The sequence below is a fragment of the Convolutriloba macropyga genome, chromosome 3 (assembly GCF_964194025.1).
Source record: "Convolutriloba macropyga chromosome 3, txConMacr16.3, whole genome shotgun sequence".
Classification (NCBI taxonomy): Eukaryota; Metazoa; Xenacoelomorpha; order Acoela; family Convolutidae; genus Convolutriloba; species Convolutriloba macropyga.
The window spans coordinates 32,563,671-32,590,919 of NC_134470.1; the positions used below are offsets into that span (position 1 = coordinate 32,563,671).

The 27,249-nt window shown below is 37.7% G+C and overlaps 1 protein-coding gene across 3 annotated transcripts in view; it reads right to left on the bottom strand.

Moving 5' to 3' along the window:
• Window positions 1-1,505: 1,505 nt before the first annotated feature.
• LOC142337014 (uncharacterized) overlaps window positions 1,506-27,249 on the bottom strand; it is a 112,100-nt gene continuing 86,356 nt past the window's right edge. For 2 of the 3 annotated variants that reach the window (XM_075386031.1, XM_075386032.1), the window contains 4 exons: window positions 15,308-15,468; window positions 10,722-10,845; window positions 4,010-4,060; window positions 1,506-1,913 (listed from right to left, as the gene is read on the bottom strand). In XM_075386031.1, coding sequence (XP_075242146.1) covers window positions 1,589-1,913; window positions 4,010-4,060; window positions 10,722-10,845; window positions 15,308-15,468 — 661 coding nt within the window. In that variant the 3' untranslated portion in view covers window positions 1,506-1,588. Of the gene's footprint in view, window positions 1,914-3,656; window positions 3,787-4,009; window positions 4,061-10,721; window positions 10,846-15,307; window positions 15,469-27,249 lie in introns of those variants that run through there. The other variant, XM_075386033.1, reaches the window with a different exon arrangement.

Consider the following 27,249-nt stretch of genomic DNA (forward strand, 5'->3'; position numbering starts at 1 on the left):
AGTTTTTGATTTTTGTCATATTTGACGTTCTTTTTTTGACTTAGGACATTTTCGAAATAATTGCAGGTCTGCGTGGCTTTCTATGGACAAATAAATGAACCTATTTAATTATTTCAATTTGTTTTTAATGGTTTTCATGGCTTTGGAAGTAATTTTGTTTCGAAAAAAAAAACGAAAATGTTAATTAGTTTTGCTCTTTTTTTGTTCTTTCTTATCAACTTGTTACCTAGTTTCATTAATGATAGGTCACATACTATAATATTTTTGATTAATAGCGGCGCAATAGAACATATTTTGAGGGCCAAAATATAGCTTTACGGCTTCGACAGCGTTTTCTGGCAAGTTTCAATTGAATTTTTGTTTGTTGTCTTTCTGTAGTTCTTTGTAGCCGTAAAAAATTGAATAAGGACAGGTCTCAATGCCCTTCTACAGAAGCATTGGTAATCGTAAACCTGGGGATATTTTACTTGATTTCTAAAGGTTTTCATTACTTTGAAGTTAATTGTTATAAAAAAAAAATAAGCGAATTTCTTAACTTTACTGTTTTTGTTCTTTTTGTCTAATTGCTACTAAACATTTTAAAGAACTGGTCTCATATGTTTTCTGGTGATTTATAAGTTATTTTGTTTAGTTTAAGATTTATCTGACGGTATGCTGACTTTGTTATTAAGTTATGTTTTTTAAAACGGACAAAGTTTTTGATAAAACTAATGTTTGCTGTTGTTGTTTGATTTTGCTGTTCGTCTTAAATCGCGTTCTTAATATTGGCATATCTCATCAATCTAGTGCATCTTTTTTTACTCCATTGAGTTATTTGCAAACTTTTATTACTCCTGTTATTTATTCCTTTTCGTTCACACAGTATTCTTTTTTGAAAAATACTTGTTTTTTTTTTAGTTTTTTTGGGTATTTTTCTGGGTTTTTGGGATTTCAAAAATAATTTTTGGGTTTTTCTATCTGTTGATCATTTGATAGACAATTACACCAAATTTGTGGATGAGCGGGGTATGAACCTTATGTGCGACTCAGTTTTTCCGAAAACAATTGAAACTGGATAATAAAACTTCTGAACTAAACATTGTGGCTGTAAATCTTTTCAGCTTTCAACCCTGATTCTGCTAGATGTTTGCAATCTTCCTGCAAGCTAATAGATAATTAAGCCGTTGTCGTGAAAGATTCTTTGAAAGGTAACCGTCATTTGCAAGATGTCTTAGAGGATCTCACAAGATAACCTTCGGAGATCGGCTCACAAGATAACATGGTGAAACGGAATAATTGAACTGCTGTAGACAGGAGTATGTAAAATCCTGATTCGCTTCCGAGATTATAACAACTACCCTGATTATTTTTTTAAAACGAACAAACTCTCCAATAAACCGTAGTGCTGCTACTTGGCATCATTCGACTAGGACCGTAAGGACCTTTTAATGACCTAGCAAGTGGGCTGTGTATTGCTGTAGCTTGGTTAATTACGGTAATTCTCTTAGCCTACTTGAAAAAACCTATTATCGTTATTATTACTTTACAAAGAAAAAGCTGGGTTAGCATTGGCATATTTTCTCTTATTTTATACTAGTCTCTTTGGTATTTAAGTTTCCTGAACTTCTTGTACAATTTGATCGCGGTCATCTTTTTCCTCCTCAACCACAATTTCCATTACTCGGGGCTCCAAGTACTCATTCTTTTGAGAAGCCCGAGGATTGAGAACAGGTGGACTGCTTTCGATCATTTCTTCTGGTTCCAAATGTTTGGAGCAGACATCACCATTGTCGTCAAGCTCATCGACAAATTGGTTTACGTCCTCATCTTCAGTTTGATCATATAAACCGCTGAACCGACCCAGTTCTGTGTTGGGCATATCTGCACTGGTGCTCGTACATGGCTTGTTTGAACAAAAGTTTGGCTCCATATATCTGAAATATGCACCACATTTTGGGCCTCAATTTATGAAAAGACCTGCTCGACCAAAAAGTGGTATGAAAAGACCACGCTGGACTTTAATAGTCCATGAAAAGACTTTAGCTCGACTTTAGATCTAATCTGGACTTTAGCTCGACGCAAATTCTGCTGCTGGACTTCAGCTCGACCCTAACTTTGCTGCTGGACTTTAGCTCGGCCCATCATTTTTTTTAGCTCGACCCAAATTTGATGTTGCACTTTAGCTCGGCACAAATTTGATGTCTTTTAAAGGCTTATGGATAGATGATCAGCATATGAACAGAAGATTTGCTTATGGAAAGTAGATAATATTTATTTTAAGATATTACAACTTCTATCTTTAAACTAGACTTGCTCGACTTATGAATGACCGGGGCTGGACTTTAATTGGCTATAAGAAGAATTTAGCTCGACCCGTGAGAAGACCGTGCACGACTTTAATTATGGCAACTAGAGGACTTAACCTCGGCTCTAACTAAGTGCTGGACTGTGTATTTTTAATTAATAAAGACCCCCTAACTAGAATTATGAAGTCTTTTCATGAGTCGAGGTCTCAACCTAGGAAGCCACTTCTTCTGCTATTTAGCGACTTCGGGATAAAGCGGAAAAAATGCTAGAAATATAATGGCCCGCAACGAACTCCAAGTGTAAATCAGTACTGGGCAATTGTAAATGCAATTCTCCCATGTAATATATTTTGCTCGCTTTCTTGCTTGAAATTCGTTTCTTTTAAGCGTATATTAACGGAGCAAAAGTGAAGCTTTCAACAGTGGGGATGGTGCAGTTCGAAGGACAAACGTCAAAGCGGCTAGCGAGCGTGTGTTCATTCCTCTTACTAAACTTTATTTTTACTCTTGGCCCAAGTCTGACTATTGACTTACTTATTTTCAAGATTATCGAGCGCTCATCCATGTTTCCGGACAGCATAACCCAGAATGAAGTCCGCGACCCAATACAAGTATTGGCTAGACCGACTTCGTTCGCGGACAGGGGGCTCCAGACCGACCATACCTAAAGATAAGTACTGGCGAGGCCGAACCGACTTTGGCCACACTTGGCCAGACCAAACAGTTTGGGTAACATTGGCAAGACTGAAGACTTTGTCCAGATCATTGGCCAGACCGAACAGAATTTAGGCCAGACCGTTGTCCAGACCATTGGTCAAAACGAACAGGTCCTAGGCCAGACCATTAACCAGACCCACTTAAACGTATAGAAGCATCCAATAAAATTTATATTTTATTCGTTTCATTTTTTGAATGACAAATGGATAAGAGATTTTAAAAAGAAATTTTTGAAAAAAACTTCAATTTAAAGACAAATTCAAATTTCAAAAGAAATTTAATGAAGTAGTCTAATTAGCAAGAAGTAGATATCGGTTACCATTTAAGGGCTGCTATTTTGAAAAACAGTCAATACAGCACGCATTTATACAATTTTTTGAGGGCCCGCTCTTATTTGGCTGGACCTCCAGGCCTTGAAATTAGGTATTGGCCAAATCAAACAGGCCGAAATCTGGGTATTGGCCAGAACAAATAGACCAAAATTTTGGTATTGGCCAGACCGAACAGACCGAAACAAGGATATTGGCCAGACCGAATAGACCGAGATAAGGGTATTGGCCTGGGCGAACAGACCAAAATGTGGGTATTGGCCAGAACGAACAGAAAATAATTGGCATTGGTCAGACGGAAGGACGCGACCCAAATTTTTTCCAGACTATTGAGTTGGGTCGCGCCGGACCCCCTGTCCGTGACCTAAGTTGGTCTGGCAAATAACTGCCTTGGGTCGCAGACTTCATCCTGGGAATTCTGAACGCACTATCCCTAAATTGTGCATTTATTGGGTCTGAAACATATATACCCACCGTATGGGAGTACAGCCAGTGTTCATCAACAAGAACTTGTTTATTGAAATTCAGTGAGCTTTAAGCTTCATTTAAGCAGTGCTAGACAAGAATATTTATTAAATTGTTCTTTGATTGATAAACTGAAAATGCACTCTTGATTCTGACGTTGCCTATCTTAAACAAATGATTTCTGCCGATGAGACGTATTGTAAATATGCTAACCTTGCATCGGCGTACACGTCATTGGTCTCCCTTTTTGTTGTGGCTGATCGTCTGAAAAAAGGACATTTATTTAACAGAGAACCAATAAAATTGAAGCTGCATCTCCCTTTCAGTACGCTTTAAGTTGAGCTAGTCAAACAGACAAAACTTCACCAAATTTTCCGTGATTATGATATAGCTTCCCAGGTTGAGGTCCAGACCCAAATTGGTTTATGATCAGACCCAGTCGAGCGCACACCCGTGTGTTCCCAGACCGAAATTACAGGGTATGGACGGAATTTCGAGCGCACTACATTCTGGACGATGGTCTGGAGATGGTCTGATCAGAGGTCAATTTGGTCTGAAAAGTCTGATCAGAGGCGGACTCGGGCTCACTTTGGTCTGATCAGAGGCGACTTCGAGCGCAATTGGGTCTGATCATAATCTCTTCGAGCGCAATTGGGTCTGATCATAACCTCTTCGAGCGCACTTGGGTCTGATCAGAAATGTTTTCGAACGCAATTGGGTCTGATCAGGGACAATATCGAGCGCCTTATTTTTTCATATTTTTTTTATTTTTTTACTGAGATGTTGGCTCTGCCAAGAGGCCACAATAGAGCAGCGTTCTGATCAGAGACTCATCTAAAGTCCGATAGCTTGGATCTGATAGGAGTCCAGCTGATAGGAAAGGCCGGTCCCCTTCAGAAGAAATTCAGATCAACTGGAGACCACGATGTTTCTTATGGAAAGCTGTCTAAACTCATCCATTGAGTCAGAAATACACCCAAAACGGTACACTGACAAAAATTTGTTCTCAACAGTTGGGTTTCGTTGTCTTTAGCAATACTTTTATACTTGATTTTTCCTTAGATGAATTAAATACTGCAACCATCAGTTTTTATGAAATGAATATATTTTAGCAAAATTACGAGATTTGTTCATAATTAAAATTTTTCTCTGATCAGACTAATTCGAGCGCACTTGAGTCTGATCGGAACTCGTTTCGAGCGCGCTTCAGTCTTATCATAAATGGCTGCAAGCGCAATTGGGTCTGATCACAACCTCTTCGTGCGAACTTTGGTCTGATCAGAGGCGACTTTGAGCGCAATTGGGTCTGATCATAACCTCTTCGAGCGCGCTTGTGTCTGATCAGAAATTTTTTCGATCGCAATTCTGTCTGATCAGAGACAATTTCGAGCGGCTAATTTTTTTTTCATTTTTTTTTTAAATTTTTTTACTGAGAGATGTTGGCTCTGCCAAGAAGCAACAATAGAGCAGCGTTTTGATCAGAGACTCATGTAAAGTCCGATAGCTCTGATCAGAAATAAGGAGTCCAACTGATAGGAAAGGCCGGTCGCCTTCAGAGGAAATTTTGGTCAACTGGATACCACGATGTTTCTTATGGAAAGCTGTCTAAACTCATCCATTGACTCAGAAATAGACACTAAACGGTATACTGACAAAAGTTTGTTCTCAACAGTTGGGTTTCGTTGTCTTTAACAATACTTTTATAATTGATTTTTCCTTAGATGAATTAAATACTGCAAACATCAGTTTTTATGAAATGAATATATTTTAGCAAAATTACGAGATTTGTTCACAATTAAAATTTTTCTCTGATCAGACTAATTCGAGCGCACTTGAGTCTGATCGGAACTCGTTTCGAGCGCGCTTCAGTCTTATCATAAATGGCTGCAAGCGCAACTGGGTTTGACCATAAATGCTTCGAGCGCAACCGGGTCTGATCATAACCTCTTCGTGCGCACATGGGTCTTATCATAGTCTGATTAATTTCTGGGCAATGGTTTGAATAGTTTTGTTTAATTATCATTCGTTAGCAGTTTATCATTGGGATTCGCTTTTATCTTACGCACTTCCATTCCAGTTCGGTACGGTTAAAGATGCAAACAAGGTTGAGTTCCAGAACCAAATTTTTTGTCTGATCAGACTTTCTTTGAGTCTGGACAATGGTCTGAAGATGGTCTGATCAGAACGCCTTCGGTCTGAAGAGTCTGATCACAGACCCTTTGTGTCTGGAAAGTCTGTTCAGAGGTAATTTGGGTCTGGAAAATCTGATCAGGGTTAATTTCCGCCTGGAAAGTCTGATCAGAGATAATTTTGGTCTGGAAAGTCTGATCAGACAAAAATTTGGTTCTGGAACACAACCTTGTTTGCATCTTTAACCGTACCGAACTGGAATGGAAGTGCGTAAGATAAAACCGAATCCCAATGATAAACTGCTAACGAATGATAATTTAACAAAACTACTAGTAAATCAATAAATGAGAATTTTCTGGTGATACCGTGCGTGGCACAGATTTTTCCCATCACTAGATGAGAACATTTCGGTTTCTAAACATAGGAAATCGCCGGTATCATCGTTGATTTCTAGCCAAAAACGACGAAATTTCCTATAATTTTTTCGTCTGTATCGTCGTTTTCGTTCGGTATTTAACATACGAAAGATTCGGTATCGCCGTTTTTAAACGTGAGACAGATTCGCTATTGTCGTTTTTAAACTTAAGTGAGATTCGTTATCTTTTAGAGAAACACCGCGATGTTTTAAACCCCTGGTCTGAAAAGCAGATCACTCCAGCGGAGCGAACAATGGAAACTATCTGCGCTAGGCGTTTTGAAACGCAACCAACTGTCAAAAAATTTGCTTGCAAACTACAGGAAAGTTTTTCAAAAATTAGTAAATGCAAATTAACCAACAGATTTCTCATCAATGTTGAACAAGTGGGTTACACTATTGAATTCAAAATTAACCAAGAGTTTTATACTCATTCATTTATTTTTGCGAATGAGCTAGAAAAAGGACTTTCAATGAATTTGCACATTCTTTCGGAATTGTTTTCTAAGAAAAATGGTTGAAATTCTTGCAAGAAACCCGTATCATAACGTACCGACGATCTCTTACGTTTAAATACCGAACATACCGAATCTTCGAAAACAGAACATACCGAATCTCTCCTGCGTCAAAATACGACCATATCAAATCTTTCTTACGTTTGAAACCGACAATTCTAACCAAACCGAACGTACTGAAGCTTTCTTACGCTTGAAACCGAAGATGCCAAAGATTTATAATTTTTTGTCCTTTTTTCGGTCGTAAGTAGGGTCGCCTCAACTGAGGTTGTATTTACATACGCTGCATTAAATCAACATTACTCTGCAAAGGTAAGGCTTACAAAAAACGAGGGCAAATGTGGCCTCTGTTTGCGTGGTTTCCAATGAATATATTAAAAGATTCAAAGTTACCGAAAAACATTTGTCATTCATTTTCTGTAGCGAATGTTTAAATTAACGCCAAAAAAGCTGTTTGTCATGTGTATTCCTTAGAAATTGTCGTCTTTGATCAGATAAGTTTTTATGAATGCAATTTTGTTCTGGAATAACGTAGTTAGAGAAAAAAATTACAGCAATCACCCAGTTATGGTTTTCCTGATTCCAACAATTTTGAGCAACTAGCTCATTTTTATCGCATGTAATGAGAAACTAAATGACAAAATCTTGACCTCAGTTTATGCTACTCTGCAGCAGCAGGCGAAAACGCCCATTGAGGTTGAAAATTGCCATCAGGGAAAACATAACTAGATCTCAAATAGAGAGTAATGAGTTCACTTTGATGATACCGAAAAAAAAACTTTTTTTTTGCATTAAAATTTTTGTTTCAAAAATCTGTTCAAAAATGTAGTTTTGTCTCGGGTTGAGATTTTTGGAACAATTTTTGTAAGAAACGCGGTGAATTTTTGTAAGAAATGTGGTGATAGCGGTGAATGCGGAGGAAAAAAATAATTCAAAGCTTTTCACCGCAGTTTTTACAAAATTACACCGCAAAATTCCCCGCATTACTTGCAAAAATTCATCACATTTGCTCTCCAACATTTACTTAAAAGAAGATAGTGACAGTTGGTGCATTGGAAAAAGAAGTTGAAGGCATGCAGCAGATAAGAGGTTCGAACCCATGTAAGGAGGCTTATTTTTACTACGAACACTGAGAACGCAATGCGATTCACAGCATTCACCGCAAAAAGATGTAAGAAATGCGCGGTGAAAGTTATTGTTTTCCACCGCATTTGACCGCAATTCGTACAAAAATTGACCGCCAAACCTGGACCTGGGGAATACAAATTCAATGGCTTGGAAAAAACTTGATTGAACATAAAGTTTACGTCAAATTTTTCACTGCAACACTTAACGATTTGTTTCTTTAAGTGTTGACATTCCGATTGAAATTGTCTGCAATTATTGGATATGCATCACAATTGATATTGTCTTGGTCTCACTTTTTTCCTAAAATTTAAAATTTCATCAGGTTTAAAAACTCTTTGTTTTAAAATTTAAAAAAAAAAACAAGTTCTACAAACTTCAAACTAGCTATTTAAAACAAATATTATTACTTTTTGTTAAAACCGGTAAAAAATACTTTTTAACGAAACAGTTTTGCTAGGAAAAAGAATAAAAGGTTCTCACTGTTTGTCCGAAAACAATCCACTGACAGTATGATTGTTCAACTATAAATATAAAAAATATTAAATCGATTAATAAAAAATATTAATTTTCGAATAATGTTTAGGTCGACAAGATACAAGCAAAATAGCTTCATCTTAATCACAACAGTTTTATGTCATTGTTGTTCGTTTTAGATATCTGAAGGAGACTGAACAAAAAAATGTCCGCCTTGAAAACTTTTGCAAGTACTAATTTCTGAAACAAGTGTATCAGAATAGAGAAAAAAATGCAAACCATTGGCTTACTTTGAAAACTGGTGCAAAAGATGGAACCAGAGAAGCGTTAACAAAAGAAAAAAATAACAGACCTTGCATGAGTTGAATTTTTACGCAAATTGAGTTTTAACATTCCAATTCTATCACGCAAGCAGTTTCTCTTCTGCTGAATTGAAATCGCCAAATTTAAGATAAAGTTTACTTAGAGAAACTTTTAATATTGCAAAACTTTGATATTTTTAATTCAATTTTTTGTAACAGTGAAAATTCCTGAAATTTTACCAGTAAATTTTTTCGATGCAACAGCAAACAGTCATTTTATAAATAATTTAAAAACTTTTCTCTGAAATGTTTCAAAAGATTTGAAAAAAACTCTTTTTTCAATTTTTCAAAAAAATATAATTGGTTTTTTTCTGCTGAAAAGTATTAGAAAGATTATGTCATCTGAGCTGAGATATCATTCAAAGTCTTCTGCCAATTTACAAAAGAAAATCTAAAAATAGATTTGTCGACATATTGCAAACTAATTCAGTTCTCGTTCTAAAGAGTTTTGTGAGCAAAAGTTTGATTAAGATCATCAACAAAATGATGAAAAACCGGCAAACAAACGATATTTCACGCAAAAAGGGCAAAGAGGGCAAAGAGTTGTATCAAGTATAATACAGTTTTTCATATTACCTTTCAGTTTTTCTTAAAGCCGATTTTGAGATGTAGATAACAATAAGTTGAAGATAAGTGGTACAGAGTTCATACCAAATTTCAATCTTTTCTAGTCTTCTTATAAAATTGATTCACTGGCAGCGTCTTAAAATGCAGTATAAGAAATGCATAAAAAGGAAACTTTTTCTGCGCTCCCTAATCAAAGTGTTTCTAAAGTCTGATCTTTAACGAGCTGATAACTCGACAGATTTATTGCATGAAAAGACTGTCCTCGACAGAATTTTTGTACGAAAAGAATTTGTCGGGATTTTGCGTGATGTCCTCGACTTTTCCTTGAACAAAAAGGAGTAACGCCGCATTTTCATCATGGCTAATAGCAAGTTAAAATACATTGTTTCATTCAATCATCTGTTGATGCAAAATAAACCAGCTACAAGAACTGCTTTATTTTAAAAATCGGAATACGTTGGACTGCTCTGGTACAATGCTATTTCGTCATGCACCGGTGTATGTACGCAGAAGCAGCATAAATTAAAATCAGAGTTCGTTGAAAACGCAGACTTATTAAAAGACCCTACTTTAGCCAAAATGCCCATGAAAAGACATTTCCTAGAACCATGAAAAGAATTTGGCTGGACTTATGAAAAGAATTGGCCTCGACTTTAACGATTGTCCTGGACCGTGTAATTTATTTCAATATTTACTTCACCGCCTGGAATTATTAGGTGGGTATTTTCGACGGTGGGTATTTTGGCGTTGGGTATAATGGCATTGGGTATTTTGGCATTGGGTATATTGGCATTGGGTAAATTATCATGTAACCCTTTTCGGTTACATGACAAATTACCCAATGCCATTCGCGTATCGAGTTTGTTCGGTATCGAGTTGAATTGAAGGAAAGGAGGCCGAAAGCCGGGCCAAATAATTAAAAGCGAGTGCCGAAAGCTGTATAGTCTAATATGCTTAGTTTATAAGTGGGCGTCGGCTGTTTTACAAACAAAACTATTCATTACGTCGACTGTCATCTAATATTATCGGAGTGTCCTTCAATTTTATTACTAACTATTATTGGACAGTTTTATTTAATAGCCATTAACCAGTAATTTATAGACAGCTGAGGTAACCAGTAATTTATTATTGGATTGTTCATATAATTTCAAGTATTATAATGCCGGTTTTGGTTGTGATACGGCTGTGTTAACGGATGCACTCCTGTAAAATCATGCACAACTGTAAATTAGAACAAGGCGCAGTTGAGTTTAAAGAAATTCCTATCTTTCACTGTGCGTTCTTTGATATTTATTTGGAATCTTAGGAGAATGAAAACAGAAATCTAAACTAACTTGATCTGTAGCCTCTCTTTAAATTGTCCGTACAGGATTGCAGATAAGAGCAGAAGTACAACCCCTGCCACAACAGCCCAACTTGTGATATTTGTCTCCACTTCTGGTTCGACAGTAGTTGGAGCTGAACAGCAAAAGCACTCATAGCTGACAGATTGCAATAAAATAGCTGCGATTGCTTTGTAGATCTGCAGCGTCAAAAAGACAAAGAAAAAATAAACTGAGCACAAAATAAGAAGTTTCCGCGTCAAGCCAATGAGCGAAAAAAAAACTCATTTTAAAAAAATTGAAAAATGAAGTCACTGCAAAAGTGCTCGAATGAATGAATAAAAGGCCCGTACCTTGCTTGCAGCAAAAATCAGCGCTGAATCATTGAAAATTGCAGTCTGTTTTTTTTGGCTTACCATTACTATGTTCATGTCACTTTTTGGAAATTACAGATAAAATTTCATAGTAAATCCTACGAGTATGAAAAAGTTTTACTGGTGACTCTATTTGCAGGGGTAAATTACGGCTTAGTTTTATCTGCCAATGAATAATTCCCGCCTAAATGATATCTGCGCATGAATAATTGCCGACTATGCTTTGTCTGTGTATAAGTAATTACCGCCTAATTTTGGTCTGCACACAAGTAATTACCGCCAAAACTCTCTCTGCACATTTTGTTAATTCATGCTTAATTGCTGCCTAAATATTGCCGCTTTTTGATGTGGTAGGGGCTTTAAGTGGTTGTTTCACGCTGCTCGGTCAAATAAATTGTTCCCTCTCTCATGCAAAAAGAATAAACTCTGGTAAATTGTTTGAATTTATAAACGCAGGATTTAATAAATACATGTCATATATAAATGTGGAATATGGAATTAAGGTCCATGTAATACGTGATGTCCATTACATTAAATAGTTTAAATGTCCCCACTCATATCCTCTTTCCCTTCTTTCTGTAATTGTTCAGGTCATAATCTGCATGTAAATCGAGTCTACTATTCAAACACTGGAAAAAGGTTAACACAAATACACTGATTAACACTGGGGTTGACACCCCACGGGCTTAATACATTGGTGCATTCACGTCATTCAGTTAGAAACGGCGGAGGTCGGTGGAGGTCGGCGGAGGTCGGTGGATATCGGAATTCGGCGGAGGTCGGTGGAAGTCGGAGGAGGTCGGAAGTCGGTGGAGGTCGGTGGAAGTCGGCGGAGGTCGGAAGTCGGTGGAGGTCGGTGGAAGTCGGCGGAGGTCGGCGGATGTCGGAAGTCGGTGGAGGTCGGTTGAAGTCGGCGGAGGTTGGAAGTCGGCGGAGGTCAGTGGAGGTCGGTGGAAGTCGGCGGAGGTCGGCTGAGGTCGGAGGTCGGCGGAAGTCGGCGGAAGTCGGTGGAGGTCGGAGATCGGCGGAAGTGGGTGGAGGTCAATGTGTTAGTTAATTGTGGTGTAGTGAACAGAAAGTAATTGTGAAAGCCAATTTTCGATCAAACACCGTTTTCTTACTTATATCAAAAATAAAGTGAAAAAAATTTCAGGCCGTAAAATCTCTCTCTTTTGCCGCAAAATCTCTCTCTTTTTTGCTCTGCATTCTGTTGCTGAATGGCAAAAATAACCTATACATTCTGCTGTCAAAGACGTAGAAAACGTGTAAAGAGATTGTAAAAAGGCCGGAAGGCTCTGGAGACTACTAAAAGTAAAATTTAACTTAGGATTCAGAAAACTGCTCTTAAACTATTTACTGCAGTATAGCAGTGATTTTGAATCAACAAACTGAGAAGAAAGATTGAAAAGGAAAAACAATAATTTTAGCTAGAAAATGCTTTTTTACTACAAAACCAAATTTGTGAAATATTCTGCTATAGAGTTTTTATATTTGGCGGATAATTACCAAATGATAGGCAAAACATAACAAACGATGCATCACGGGAAATGAGAAATCCGAACGAAAAAAAAGATAAAGGGACCAATTATAAAAATATTTTATTTTACTCATAACATTCTCTCAATTTTGGGCTGTCTCAATAGCTGTTCTCAGCATACCTTAGAAATTATCTTCGGGGTAATCATCTAGCATCTACACGACACCCAGATACGCTGGAATACAGCTAAAACGTCAGCTAAAAAACAATATAAACAGAATTGATTCATTTATTTTGTGAGAAACAGGAGTTTTTTCTTTTTGTTAACAATATGCCCTTGAAAAGCTCTATCAAGAGAAACAAGAAAATTTAATCTGAAATGCAGAAATAGACAAAATTTAGGCAGAAACCAATAATTGAAGAAAAGATAAGAAACAAATTGGCTGATTTTGAAATCCAAATAAATTTTCTTCAGCTAAAAAAAACTTAAAGTGATATGAATCAAATCAAAAGGTCACCCAAAGTATATATAAAAAACCAACTGCAACAAAATTTTCGAGGAAGGAACACAAAATCCAAAAATATCTCATATAAATGGGTCAAGATTGAATCTAAATGTCTAATATGCAGTTAAAACGGCTAAATTGGCTTCCATAGAACTCATGCTCAAGCCGCACTTTATGATTTATTTTTTCGCTTGCCAATCTTTCCGCGCCTACTTTTCTCGCTCTCTCCGAAATAGGTGGTATGATCAGAAAGTTGATCTTGCTTCTCTCTGCTCTTCAATTGATTCCGCCTTTTGGCCTGAGAACTTATTTTTAACGAACATCACTGTCTTGTAAGTCTAATCTTAAATAGACCCCAATGTATTATTGATCAAGAGGAGATGCTCCTTTTCAAAAAAAACACAATTTAAAATCTTTGAACTTTATAAAGCCAGAAAACCAATCATTAGCTTGCTATCGCAACCATTAATAAAAATTTGATCTCCGCTTAAGATTATGAGTATTTGAAATCGTTTTTGTATGAAGGTCTTGCATTTAAGAAGTTGTTTCCTTGTCAGTCAAAAAATTTCAATCAGGGTTCTAGGATTCTTGCAATAGAAGTTTAGAGTTGTTGCGAAAAGCCTCGAAGAAAATAAATCATAAAAGCAATCCACTTTTACTGGTTTTAACGACGAATTTTTGCAGGAGTTTCAGAGAAATTTTTGAGGTTTTCGCATTCCCTAGAAAATTTTCTGAAATCATCTTGAGACAGTAATCCACCATTGAAAAACCTTTACTCTGTTCTTAGTCACATTTCTTTTATTTTAACCGCGTACAAATGTTGCATCCCTTTACATGGCCTGCCGTGAAATTATGTTCGAGTCCCACTGTAGCGTTCTTCATTGGAAAGCGATATTAAACTGAATATCGGGGGATAACGCCCAGAGTACATGCTCCGAACCGGTCAATGTTATCTTGATTAATTTTACTAGGTCAATTACAATCAGCGTGGAATCAGCGTGCACTTTGCCACGAGGCCTTCCACGCCACCTGGTTGCCAAGGAATCTACCCTAAAAGCCGCTAACTTGAACGTGAGAAAAAAAAATGACTAGCGAAAAATTGAAGGACTAATACGAATATTACATAGAAATAGTCCGCTTAGAGTAGTTCAATTTCGACTTTTCAGGATGAGGTCCCAGACGAATAGTCGATATTTCCGGACGGAATTGAACCTGCAGAGGGATATTTGAAAGTCTGCACATTGAAATTGAACGTAGGAATGTCTGAAAAAAAAGCAATTTTGGAGGCCTAGAAAAATTTGCGTAAAACTTAACACTTGGTGACGAAAATTTTCAAAAAAGCATCAATCGGTGCTGCGTCAGCGCTCTTGCTCTTGTCAGTGTTTTAATTCAAATAAAACAAAAACGGGCAAAATTTTGACGTTTAGGCTAAGCAATTCTGCTTGAAGTCACCGAGAACTTCTGGCGTTTATTGAGAACTACGAAGCCTTTCGAGATGTTAAGGCAGATTTTCGAAGTGACATACGCAGAGTCACAACCTTGCTGAAAACACAAAACGTGCAAGTTTTAAAAAGAAACGCTGGCTAAGTTTATAGCAACCTCTGGCGTTTCAACTTCTGGCTCCCTAGACTTTCGATATTTTAAAAAGTGCACGTGAGTTTTTTAACGCAAACGATGCTCAACGTTCCCGATATCCAAAATTTTAGTTACTAAACGCAGATATTTTTCTTGAACAATTTGAGTTGTTTTAACCTCTCGGGTACGTCTCCATTTAAAACTTTTTTTGGAATTTTCTCAAGTCGTACTATAAATTTCTCAAGCTAACTACTGCACCGTATAAGTCTTGGCAAGCTTTCAAAGTGTCTAAGATGGACAACCAGGCTTGGGAATGGGAACTTTAAATAATTTCCACTCTCATCTATTCTTGCAAGGTTTTGTGACTAAATTTGATGGTTGGTTTAATTGGCGTAATTGGGGCAAAAATGACGGTCAAATCCGCATTCACCGTAATTGTCTTCATAGTGGTAATTATTTCGGCATTGGCATGCATAATCAATCTTGGGGATTGCATTATCGTGAATTTTAGGAACAAATATGTATTCTTTTTGCAAATTTCCGAAAATACTTTTGTAGGATCTTTTGCAGCCACTTGTGTTTATCATTAAAAGAGAATTCAATTGGCTTGAATTGACACGGTAGGTACTATTCATTTTCTGTTAAGTAAGTGATTTAGAAATTTACCTAGCGTTGGCAACTCCAATAGAATCTCATCGCTTGTCGCACTCTGGCCATACTTGCTGACTTCGATTGATATTCGATACTGAACAATACCATTCAAATTTTTAATCATGTGAGGCCACGCAGAGGGTTCTGGAGCTTGCTTGAGATCGTTCATGTAAATGCTAAAACAGAATTCATTCAGGGGGAGTAGTATATAATACCTACGTAAAGAAAGGGGGGGTTATCATTCGACTCTTAACCATAGGATAATAGGTAGTGGCGGTTAAGTGGGAATAGGATAGGCGGGATAAAATCTTTCCGCCGCTGTTTATATCCCTCTCCTATTCAATCTTTCCCTTTTGAGTCTTGCCGCTTTTGTTTCCCTTTAACTTTGCTTTCTGTCTCGCCGCTTGCTTTTGATTTCAAAACACTCAAACAAATTAAATTAAAACCAAATTTCACACTGCATGCAAAATCAATACTGGTTCAGTTTTGCGTGTCTCTCTCTGGGCAATTAAATTTAATTATGCACACTAATATCGCCTTGCAGTTTTGCACACTGGGCCCTCTGACTCGCTTTCACTTGCTTCTTCTGCCTCAAAATTAATGAACGGATTATCGGGCGTAGAGTTTTCTTCAAAACTGGCATCGAAATCAACGATATCGCTACTTTCAATATCCGAATCATTTATATTCTGAGCAGCGACAAAACCGGGGTCTGGTGGTTGCCATGTGTTGGAGCTTTGGGTGGTATCTGGAGAGGAATGTGGTACAACAAAACTGTTATCCCACTCTGGGCTAGAGCTCAAAAGTAAGTCGCTAAAATCGTCATAATCCCATTCCACATCGTCGTTATTCCAATCAATTTCATCGATAGCATAATCGACAATTCCATAATGGCCAAACGGGAGGGTTTTTATGCCATCGGGTAGTATATAGCGCTTGCTGTCAAAAGCTGACAGACAAATTTTGTTTGTAGTAACTGTCTGCAGCCTGTGGTGGTCGGACACAATCCTGGTGTTCTCTGAGCGCAGGTGGTTTCCAGTGCTGAGAGTGTTTAGGAAGTCGACGTGGCGAAGATGTTGTTGTGCGGCCCTCGTCACCCCTTTTGCTGAAAGTTTTCGACAACCTAAAAGAAAGAAAGAATTGAGAAAAATTAGGTGCTATTATAATTACTAACCCCCTATGTAAATATAATACGATTTAACACCTTCCAGATGCCTATTAACCCAATACGAATTTTTATACAACGACTAACAATTTTGTTTTATGAGGGAATAAACTTACTTTTTGACAGGATTGAGTACAGCTTCGGCTTCAAACAGATAAAGTCAGTAATATAGTCGCCGGCGAATTCGTCCTTGTATTTGAGGACGACTCTTTTGTTAGTGGTATCGTAAAGAAAGTGATTGGGTGGGTAATTTGAGAAATCAAAATGACTTAATACTGACTGAGGCTTCTGCGATAACTCTGTATAAAAATCGTCGCTTTTTATCGCATAAAGGAGACTATCTGTATCGCTGTAAAGAAGGCGACAATTAAAGTGGGGGCGCATCACATTGTAATGGAATGAGTACATGTGGAATTTTGCAAGATCTAATATAGTCGCTCCCACAATAGTGGGAGTGTTCCAATAAATGGACTTTGGTCGTGTGGTCAAGGCTGCTAAATTCTCCCCAAAGATCATATAGCGATCAAACTCAAATCTGGATATTATCTTCAGCGCATGCTCGGCATCTCGTGAGATTGTTATTTTATTTCTGCGTCTTTTCGATTCGCAGTTTTTACCATAAACTGCATTATTCATCAGTTTATAAAAGTTCTCTTCAAACTTGTTTGACGCAACTTGCCGCTTTTCATTATTTAGTGTAATGTATGGCGACAGCCAGTTTTCTTGGCGAAATTGAAGCACTCTGTGAACTTTCCTGATTACCAAGCCGAGTTGGACATAAAGTTTCAACAGTTTGTAGTGGACCACATATCTCTCTTTATCAAAGAACGTTTGCAGGAGTTTCTTTACTTTGGAAGATGGGAGAATGTGTTGTTCTTTTAATTCGATCTGGTAATCGCTCAACCACTCATCTTCAACCACGTCTTTTGTGGGCGCCAACGGAAAATCGCGATGCTCATCATGAAGGCTCGGCGGGTAAGAGATATCGACCTCTACAAAGTATCCAATGCTAGCGTCATCGGCGGTGTCCAAAATCTCTTGAAGTTGAATATCTGTGTTGAACGCAAAGTCGGCGAGCGGTAGTTTCTCTAATTGCATTACGCCACCATAAAGGTTATTAGCGTCGACACAGAAACCAAAACAGGATTCCTCCGTGCTATCGTGGTTGGGAATATAGGAGTTATTTGCAGTGAAGCGCCGACTTTCAAAGACAGACGTGACTCCACCGCGAATTGCGGGTTCAATCATGTCCAAGTGTTCGCGCTCAGTCAGTAACTCGACATTGGCTTTGCAGATTCTAAGTGATGCTTCCTTAGCCATATTGGGTAGGGTGAAGAAGTGCATACAGTCCAGTTTATACGTATCGAAACTCAACTGTCGATGGAATTCGCAAACACATGCGAGTAGTGCACAGTCGAGCTTCAAGTATGAGTCATGATAATCCTGCAGTGTTCCACATTCCAGAATTTCCCACATCCTGCGTGCGTGTTGTAAATTAGTCTCCGTTACCTTCACTGCCCCTCCGTCCAGAGTGTTACCCCACTTGCTCAGTGGCGGGAGACTGGTGTCACTGAACTTGGACCGACTAGTCACATAAGAGTAAGGGTAGTAGCCTTTCTGTTTAAGTAGCTGAAGGTTAGCATCAGATAATGTAGAAAACATTGCCCTCATTATTTCGAAACGGTCATCGGGTAAAATTTCAACAAGTTTCTCTAAAGAACTGTTCATCATCTTGAAGGAGTCTATGAATCGAAGATATTCGTAAACTTTCACTGTTTTTCCCTTTTCCGTTACGAAAGTGTCAATAAGCACACCAAATGTCATTGATATGTATTTTTCGTCGGTGGCTGGTTTGACGCTGATGGTTGTGGTTGGCTCGCAGTTGTTCAGTGCCAAGCAAATGTGATGTAAGTCATAATTTTGAATATTATGACCCACAACAGGGGTGAAAGTGATATTTCGTCTCAAGCGATTGCATTTCTCATGTGCCCATCCCAAGAATTTACCACTGTAGTGGCAATGGTCCAGGTCAATTGTGTTCTGTGGATCTTCCGTTTCTGAAAACGATTTTTCACAAATCCAACAGTGCGTAGCGTTAGACTTTCCCAAGTTTCGTCTATCGCCTTTGAAGAAAGGGTGCTTCCTTTTCTGCTGATGAATATCTTTGGCTAGTTTGTGAAGCATTTTGACAAAATTTGTCATGCAAGCAGGAGAACTGTCTACATGATGAAAGATTGGCTTTGATGAGTGGTGATCTATCACTGTTAGCGCAAAGCCACACGGTTCATGTATCTCCTTGACCTGTGTAAAGGCTTTATCACTTGGTCCCTTGCAAGAAGACACGGGTCGTAAGAAAGACTCGAAGTCAAAATAGATAACAAGAGGGACAAACCATGTAGCAGCCAAGTTCGTGAATTTGTATGAGTTGTTCTCACTTGAAGGCATATGAATGACAGCAGGTGCATTTTTGCAACAGTTATTGAGATGTAGGTTGTAACTTTCAAGTCCTTCTTGACAAATCAAAAAACAGTTTCGACAAATTTTGTAGGAGAATCTGTAATCAAGTCCTCGCACGTAGCAAACAACCTTCACCAGGTTTGTAATGAGGACGTAGTGATGACGGTCACAGTCGTACAGCAAAAGTAAATCCATTACAAAATCTGAGCTGTATGACGAAATTTTTAGAGGGAAAAACTGGCCGTTATCGTATCCAAACACGTTTACCTGAACGTTGTTGAGTGTTTCAAATTGAGGAATGTCTGCAAAGCCCATGGGCATAGTAAAATCGCCCAGAGGTTGATGCAGTCCTGGTTGATTGTATGTAGTTGGTGAAGTTTTGTCGGTTTGATAGTTACGATCAATTCTATCTAAACTTATCTGATGATACATGTGATAAGCGGCCACAAAACAATACCTGAAGCAATCTCGATCTTCGTGGTTCCTAACGTTGAGCAATCCTCTGCAGTTGGCAATTTTTGACGGCAACGCGATGTATGATGAACCAAGAATTGGTCTGAAACGCACGAATTTGACGTCAACTTTGAGAACTTTTTCGAGTGTCCAACCACTCCCCAAAGAGTTGAATGTTGTCAATACGCTCATCATCTTCTCCACCATTTGCCAATAGGCTTCATCCGACAGTCCGTTTGCATAGACAGGAGTCATCAGTGAGTTTGCGTATATTTCAATACGGTCATCTTCTGGCATATCTGGCTCATCATACATAACTTTGACAAGCCGCAATTTTGCACACAGTTGAACTTTTTGAGGACCCTGGGTCAACTGCTCACTTATTAGAGTGTCTATTTTGGGTTTTTGTATCCGCATAAAGTTTTCGAGATCATTGGACTCTTCGGCCGCTGTTGACTCGAACGATCTCAGTACTCCATGGAATGCACTTTCCAACGGAGTGTCTCGAGGCTGAAATTGTTCACCTAGGACGGGTAAGTGATGAACGGAAGTCATATGCTGTACGTAAAGATGGCAATCGTTGAATCCGAGTAGGCAGCTTTGACAGCAATTGGTGAATCGTTGGTGTGCAGTTTTCATGTGTTCTTCGAGCAAAGAAATCTTCCGACAAGTAAACTCACATAATGAACATTGATATACGGGTAAACCAATCTCATCAGGGTGGAATTTATGCTCATGCCTGGAGCGATTTCCTTTTGTACTCAGAATAGAATCATAATAACGACACTGGAAACCCATTTTTGAATTGTCTAACTTTAGTAAGAACGAATTGTTAAACTCGAGTACGAACAGTAGAAACGAATGAACAAGAAATGGCTTCTCGGGTTTACAGTATTAGAGACTACAGTACTGCATAGGCGCCAAATTCGAAGTTTTGAAATGCTGTTTTCTGATTGGTCGGTTTTGGCACATAACTTTATTTCGAAATTTTGTTACTTTTGAGAGAAAAAAGATGTGTTTTCAACTCTCCATTGCAATCGTATGCCAAAATATACCACCACAGGGAACCCTACCGAGTATTGCTGATCATCGTTTGTGTCAAAAAACTTTTTTGGGAACCTGGAAAAACATGCTAATATTCAAAATTGTAATAAAAAGCGCTATTTTATGCATTTTCAATTACAGATGGTTAGAGTTGTCCTACGTTCTTAAGTGTGATGAGCAAAAATGCTCCCCGTGCCGAAAAACATAGGACCCATATAAAAAAATTGCTCAAAAATAAACAGAAAAAAAGTTTGTTTTTCTGTCAATCAAGTCATTAATTAACAATTACATGACAATTACATGACATAAACATGTGTCTTTTTTCTGAGGCCTTTTTTGATGACAGCTGTTATGAGATAAATTTACACTGAGGGCCCAATAAGTCCAAAAATTTAAAGAAAACCAATCTAACATCTTTCCTTAGGGTACTTCATATGCTAATTAATGCCAGATGTTAATGTGACATTAATTGCCAGATGTTTCGAAAATCGGTGAAGGAGCCGTTTTTTGATGATGATGCTTATGAGCAATAATGTCGGGCATCAAGCAGTGAGTACAAAACCGTTGCAAAAATTTGAATTTTTTTTCAGTAATTAGTAATAAGGTTAATTAACCCTTAATTAGTCGCTAATTAGAGGCTAATTATCTCCATAACGGATGAGTAAAATTTGACGAGTGTGATGAGATGTTTTGTACTTTAGAGTTCAGTTTCATCCCAAGTATTTTTTGGAACCCTCTTTTTTGGGGTCAAAGGTCAGAGGTCATGTGTTAAAAAAATTTTTTTTTTGAGTTTTTTTTTCGTTTTTTTTTTAAACTAACAAGCTCTTTTTTTTTCAATTGATCCTCAAGTAACAAATGAGAGTTGATTCTAGTGTAAGCTGAAGAGGACATCTACTGAATTAAGTGTCAAAATTTGACGTTTGAAATGCATTTTTTCGAAATATTTTCTTTGATTATTTTTTATTTTTTGAACAGTTCTTCGACTTATGAATTGAATTTGGAATTCAATCCATGCCACAGCTGTGGCATGGAGTTAACATGTCATTAGCGTCAATACCGCATATGGCTATATCTCTAAACTTTATGTTTAATATATATAATAATAACAAAAATTTTGCAGATTTGGAAAAGTATTTCTGGATATAATATTGAAAAATCTCACCACGTCATAGTAGTTGTAATAATTGAGTGTTTGTTAGGAAACAAATGTTTACGTCATAATGAAAATCTTTTCTGAACATGTTCGAACTTGATCAGTAGCAACGTTTTAATTTCTTTGACTCAGCGGATTTAAAGCTATAAAACAGATTTAAAAAGTTAAATTCAGCTTTTAAAAAGTTGAAATCACACATTCTTGAAACAAAATCAAGTTAGCATCTCACTATATAAAAGAGTTTTGTGATGATCCATTAAGTTTAGTTTTCAAGTTAATCAAATAAGTCCATTAAAGTATTCTCAGGTAGCCGTTTCTTTGGTGCATTGCAAATCTTTGGCGTGTCTGTGACACCAAAAACACGTGCTGGTTCTGGTGTTTGAAATTGTGTAGCTGACAGTAACGTTGTATCAAACTGGTTGTCACTGAACAGAGCCGTAGAATTGTTCTTGTGAATTCCCGCAAAGAGAGATGGACTAGATGTCGGTGTCAAACTGGGACTCGGATCAACTGCTGGTGTTACTGGCAAGCTGGCTGAATCCAATTGCGATTGATTTTCTGGGGATCAAGGTGATGACTTTATGCCCCACATGTCAGCTAAGTTTTCGCAAGCCTGATAAGCCCCTAGCTGGTTTTCAAACAGAGGCACACAGTCGCAATCGTAACGAAACAAAATTCGTTTAACGTCGTAAGGTAATGACTCCATGCCAAGATGTTGAAATGTTGGCAAAGTTTTTGGAGGTAAATGTCCTCCTGATGTAATAACACTGCAATCTGCTGGTTCTGTCTTCTCTGGTAAAGAAGCAATTGCGTTAATGAAAAGCTTGGGTATCAAGCAGTGCTGGTAAGTTTGCCAAACATCGCCTTGTCTCTTCTGTTGAATAAGCACAACAAAGTTTTCGAACACTGTCTGATAAACCAATGTTCGCTCCAAGGAAATTACAGATTCAGCAAGTATTTGAACGGACATAATTTTTGTACAAATTTTGAGAAAGAAACTAAAAGCAATTTGATAGAAGACTGTTGGTAGGTGTTTGTCTGGTAACGAACTGTTGAAAGAAAGCAAAGTGCACTGAACGCAAGGTTTAAAGAAAATGAATAACTATTTTTAAAGTAATATTGCACAACGTGTAATTCAACAAATTATATCTGGGGTCAAATATGGTTTTAATTTTGGTAGTGTATGTGCTCTGATATATGCTCTAAATTTTGTTATTATACATGGGTCGATACACTTTATAGTGTGTACTAACTCAGTTCTTATCCAGAGCGTATTTTATTATTAGCATTTCATTGTACGCTGGTGCATGTTTATTCTTATCAGAATTTCCTTACTGCTGTAGGTTCACTTGTGCTTCTAATTATATCACACACCCAGGGTCACATCTGTTCCAAGTTATAAACATATGGTCCGCATATAATTCCAATAAACAGTGTACACTGCACTGCTGGTCCAAATACACACCTAGGGTCACATCTGTTTTCTCTATAGAACCAAAACATGTGGTCCGCATATAATATCAATAAACAGTGTACACTGCACTGCTTGTTCAAATACCCACCCAGGGTGGCTCACATTTGTGTTCTCAAAACATATGGTACGCATATAATTCCAATAAAAAGTGTACAGTGCACTGCTGGTCCAAGTACACACCTAGGTTCACATATGTTTTTTGTCTTATCTAAGGTCACAGCTGAAATTAATTATGCAATATGTGAACAACAGACAGACTCAAGTACGCCATAGGCGTACTTGAGCCTGTATTCACAAATCATTTGGATTTAATTAGGCAGTTTGACGACACTTGTTTAAACCCAACTTGCCGCCCCATTGAGTTGGAGTTTTACACATTATAACACTTGAAAGTAATAAAACAAGTTGCACACTATGCCTTTCACGTCCACTAAAGACACAGAGTTTGGAGATTGTTATTTCGATATTTCCAAAACTGATAAGCGCTTAATCAGAGCAACGCTGAAAACCTATGAAAGGACAGGGACATATGTATTTCTGAAATTGTTCAAAAAAGCAACAGACGATTACGAGTTTGAACAGAGAATTTCTCTAACTCTTGGAGAGTTTGAAAATTTGGTCAGCTCAGCTAGCAAAATACAGAACTCAGTGGCTGACCAGCTGTCAACAACAAAACCACCACTAGCGAAGAAACCAAAAATTCAAAAAGAAGTTGCCAACAACGATGGTTGAGGCGATGTTTGAGCGTTCTCCAAATTACTTTAAACAATTTCAGAAACAGTTCAAATTTCTCATTCTTGAAGAAAAACCTAGCTTTTCTATTGGAAATTTTTATGCAGTGTGTGCACATTTTGATTCCGAATTTTGCAATTTAGTAAACAGTCATTATCACGTTCTGATTGATACAACTACTTTTGAAAACGAAACAGTGAAACGATATCAGAGCTTTCCTGTGCCTTGTGTTTATACAGCTTTCAAATTCTTGTTTTGGACTGCACCAAACTTGGAGACTAATGGAGACGTTTTTACAAAACTCAAAATGGCAATCGAATTCAACGGTTCGGGAGAAAAAACCGATTCACAGTCAGTGCGCAAACGACTGCCAGCTTTTGCTAACCACAACAATTTATCGAAAAGCAGCTCTGCAAAACAAACAAATGTCAATCTCAAACCGAGTGCCAAGATGCCAGTAGTTGCTCAAAAAACTATCTACAATGCCCGGCCTCCATCCAAACAACTTCAAACTGATTTTGTTAATAGTGAAACTTTACGAAGAGTTGAAACAATTTTGTATGGTCCTCATTCTGGCGCTTTTTGTCAAATTATGGATATTTTTATGAGTGGATATGGAAAATTGAATATTGATTCTGATTTATTGAGTGTTCGCTTTGTGTATGAAGAAAAAGTAAAGTTTTGAAAAAAAAAATAAATTTCTCAAGTTAGTAAGGTTAGAACATCATATGAAAAGCGAAACGAATCAATTCATTATCGCTAATATTTACAAATTTCTGAGCATTGAAAACAAAATGAGCAATATAAATACAAAAAAGTCCACAAAGTTTAGAGTTTGCTCTTTGAATTGGTTGATTCTCCAAGAGTTGATAGATGTTGTGATTGCTGCCAACGGAAACGATTCTTTGATATAGGTGTTTGTACGATGAAATGGGCTCACCAAGGGGATCGGCAAACAAAAGTTGATTGTTTTTTCTGCATAATAGTAACCAGTGGCTGCCAATATTTTCAGCAGTTGCTGCATTAACAATAAGGAAGCTGTTTCTGTTCATTTTTTCCGGAAAGTTGTTGGCCGTAAACACACCATGGAATTTATATTTAAGAGTTTTGCAACCTTGGATTAAACCATTAATTTCATCTTCATCCATTATTAATTTGTCAAAATGTGATTCTTTGATACTCTTCGTGCACTATCAACAAATATTGTGCTAGCTTTTTCGCCAATAATGAATATTTCTATATTGTTCGGTAAGGCCGCAGAAAATTTCAACTCGATAGAAATTGACGAATTTGTAAGCTCAGGATGAATAAAATCGTGGGATGCTTGTTGGGTGCTGGTCAAATCAAAAACCATTATGAAATGATTTGGGTAATCTGTCAAACTTATTCCATGACCATTGTCGATGTAAGCTAAATCGGATATTGTGTTAAAGTAAAGACGCTTGTCATCACTTGTTGATATCAGACTGTCTGCTACAGGTAAACCGTTTCGATAAATATAAATCTGCTCAAGGTTGAATTTGCGGAAACTAAATGGATTTTGTCTGCTGTTACCAAGAAACGCTTCGTTAGTGTTCAGACAAATTGCTAGTCTACGAATCGGTTCTCTGGCAAAAATATCTTCTTGTTTCCAACTGTGGAGACCTGTTGACGCCAGAAACGTTTTTGTTAGAGTCTCCAGGTAAGGATACGAAGCTGGACTTGTTAATAAAGTTTTTTCAATAGCCGATACAACATCATCGTTCAATGTCATCTTGCGCACATACAAATTAGCTTCGACAATTTTTATTTTGTAGTGCTTGGCAGCATCGTCAGACATTATAACAAAATCATCTATTGACCGTCTAAATGCAATGCGAAGTGTCACACCACTTAGCAAATGTCTGTCACAGGTGAAAAAGTCGACTGCAACTTTACCGTAGAATGTGCACTCAGCTGATTGCCTCACTAAGGCTTTCCTTCTGTTCACTTCCGCAGTTGACAGCGCTCCTGGATTTTCTTCGTAGGAGTAACCCTGACATGCCAACCAGGTGTTTTTTGCATCTTTGTTATGTGAAAATTCTGTTTCAATAAAACTTTTATGAGCATAGTTTCCGTTAGCGTTTGAAATTTTTAGTCCATTAGCAGACACTGTACAGTCAGAGAAGAGTGAATGTAACACATTATTGCAAAAATAGGGAGCATCTGTCTTCGTAAAATCTGTTGCTGCTCCTGCGTCATATCTCAAATCAGCTTCTGATGAGTGGACGATTTTACATTTTACTTCCAAGAAAATTTTCTGTAAGTCAATAAAATTATTTCGGTCACCGGCGACTTCAAATTCTAACATGGGTCCATTTGGACTGTAGACTGGGCCCAACTTTTGACAAAAACTACCATCGAAAGTTACTAAAAGAGAAGGTTTTTCGAATAAATCCAAAGAACTGTGAGTTGCTTCTGATGGTAACAAATTAGCGATCATCGTTCACTCTGGCAAAAAAATCTGACGGACTTCTTTTTGGAGCTCTGTGCGTTGAAATGGTTTTTTTGCGTTTGTTGATCGCTTTCTGTGGCTTGACTCGACTTGACTTCCTCCGACGTGAAGTATTTCGTCGAGATCCTCCAGTCTGTTTATTAACAGTTTTTGCGATTGTATTTTTAAACGCCTGTTTAGGAGATTTTTTGCTTCCGACTACATCCAAAATCTCTGGAACACTTTGTTTCAAAAGCTCTTTCCCGATACGCTTCGCTGTAGGCAAAATGAAACGACGTGCTAAAGGCAGCGCAACACGTCCAATGCCTGCAGCTAGGGCTCCAAAACCACTTCCTCTTTGACGATAATGTCCAGAGAAGTGAGGCAAAGACGTTGCTTGATTCGCATAATAAGAATCCATTTTAGGAGGAAAATTTTTTGAATTGTAGTGTTAGAATAACTTTTCCAGTTCCCGAAAAGGGAACTAATTGTCCTGTTTCCGTTCTCAGTTCAATTGAAATCGATTGAATTGTGTTGGTTAGGAGCTTCTTATAGTCTAAATTTGTAAAAACTATCCGATGAGTTGGCTCAAGCTCACAAACACTACCGTTTTTCAGACGTTGTTTTGAATCAATGACTCGCAAAAGAAGAGCCTTAGTGTCACCAACGTATTGATATTCAATTATGTTAGTGTAGATGAAAATTATATGCTTTCCAGTACAAAGATCAGCTGGGAACTCCCCATAATAAGCTTTCGTATCATCACTTTTCATAAACCTGTTCGCATTGGGAATCATTTTGTACCCAATATCTATTCCATTACCGTCAGGAATACCCTTAAATCCAATAATGCTCGGAATTTCCTCGCTGGGAAATGTAATTCCCTCATATTTGCCAAATAAAATTTCATATTTTCCAGAGCTCTTCAACTCTCTGAAAGAAAAATTGGGCAGTCCAATTGTTCGCTTAATTGTAGCAAGAAGTTGTGCCACTGTATCAAAGGTTCCTGGCATAAAACTAAATTGTT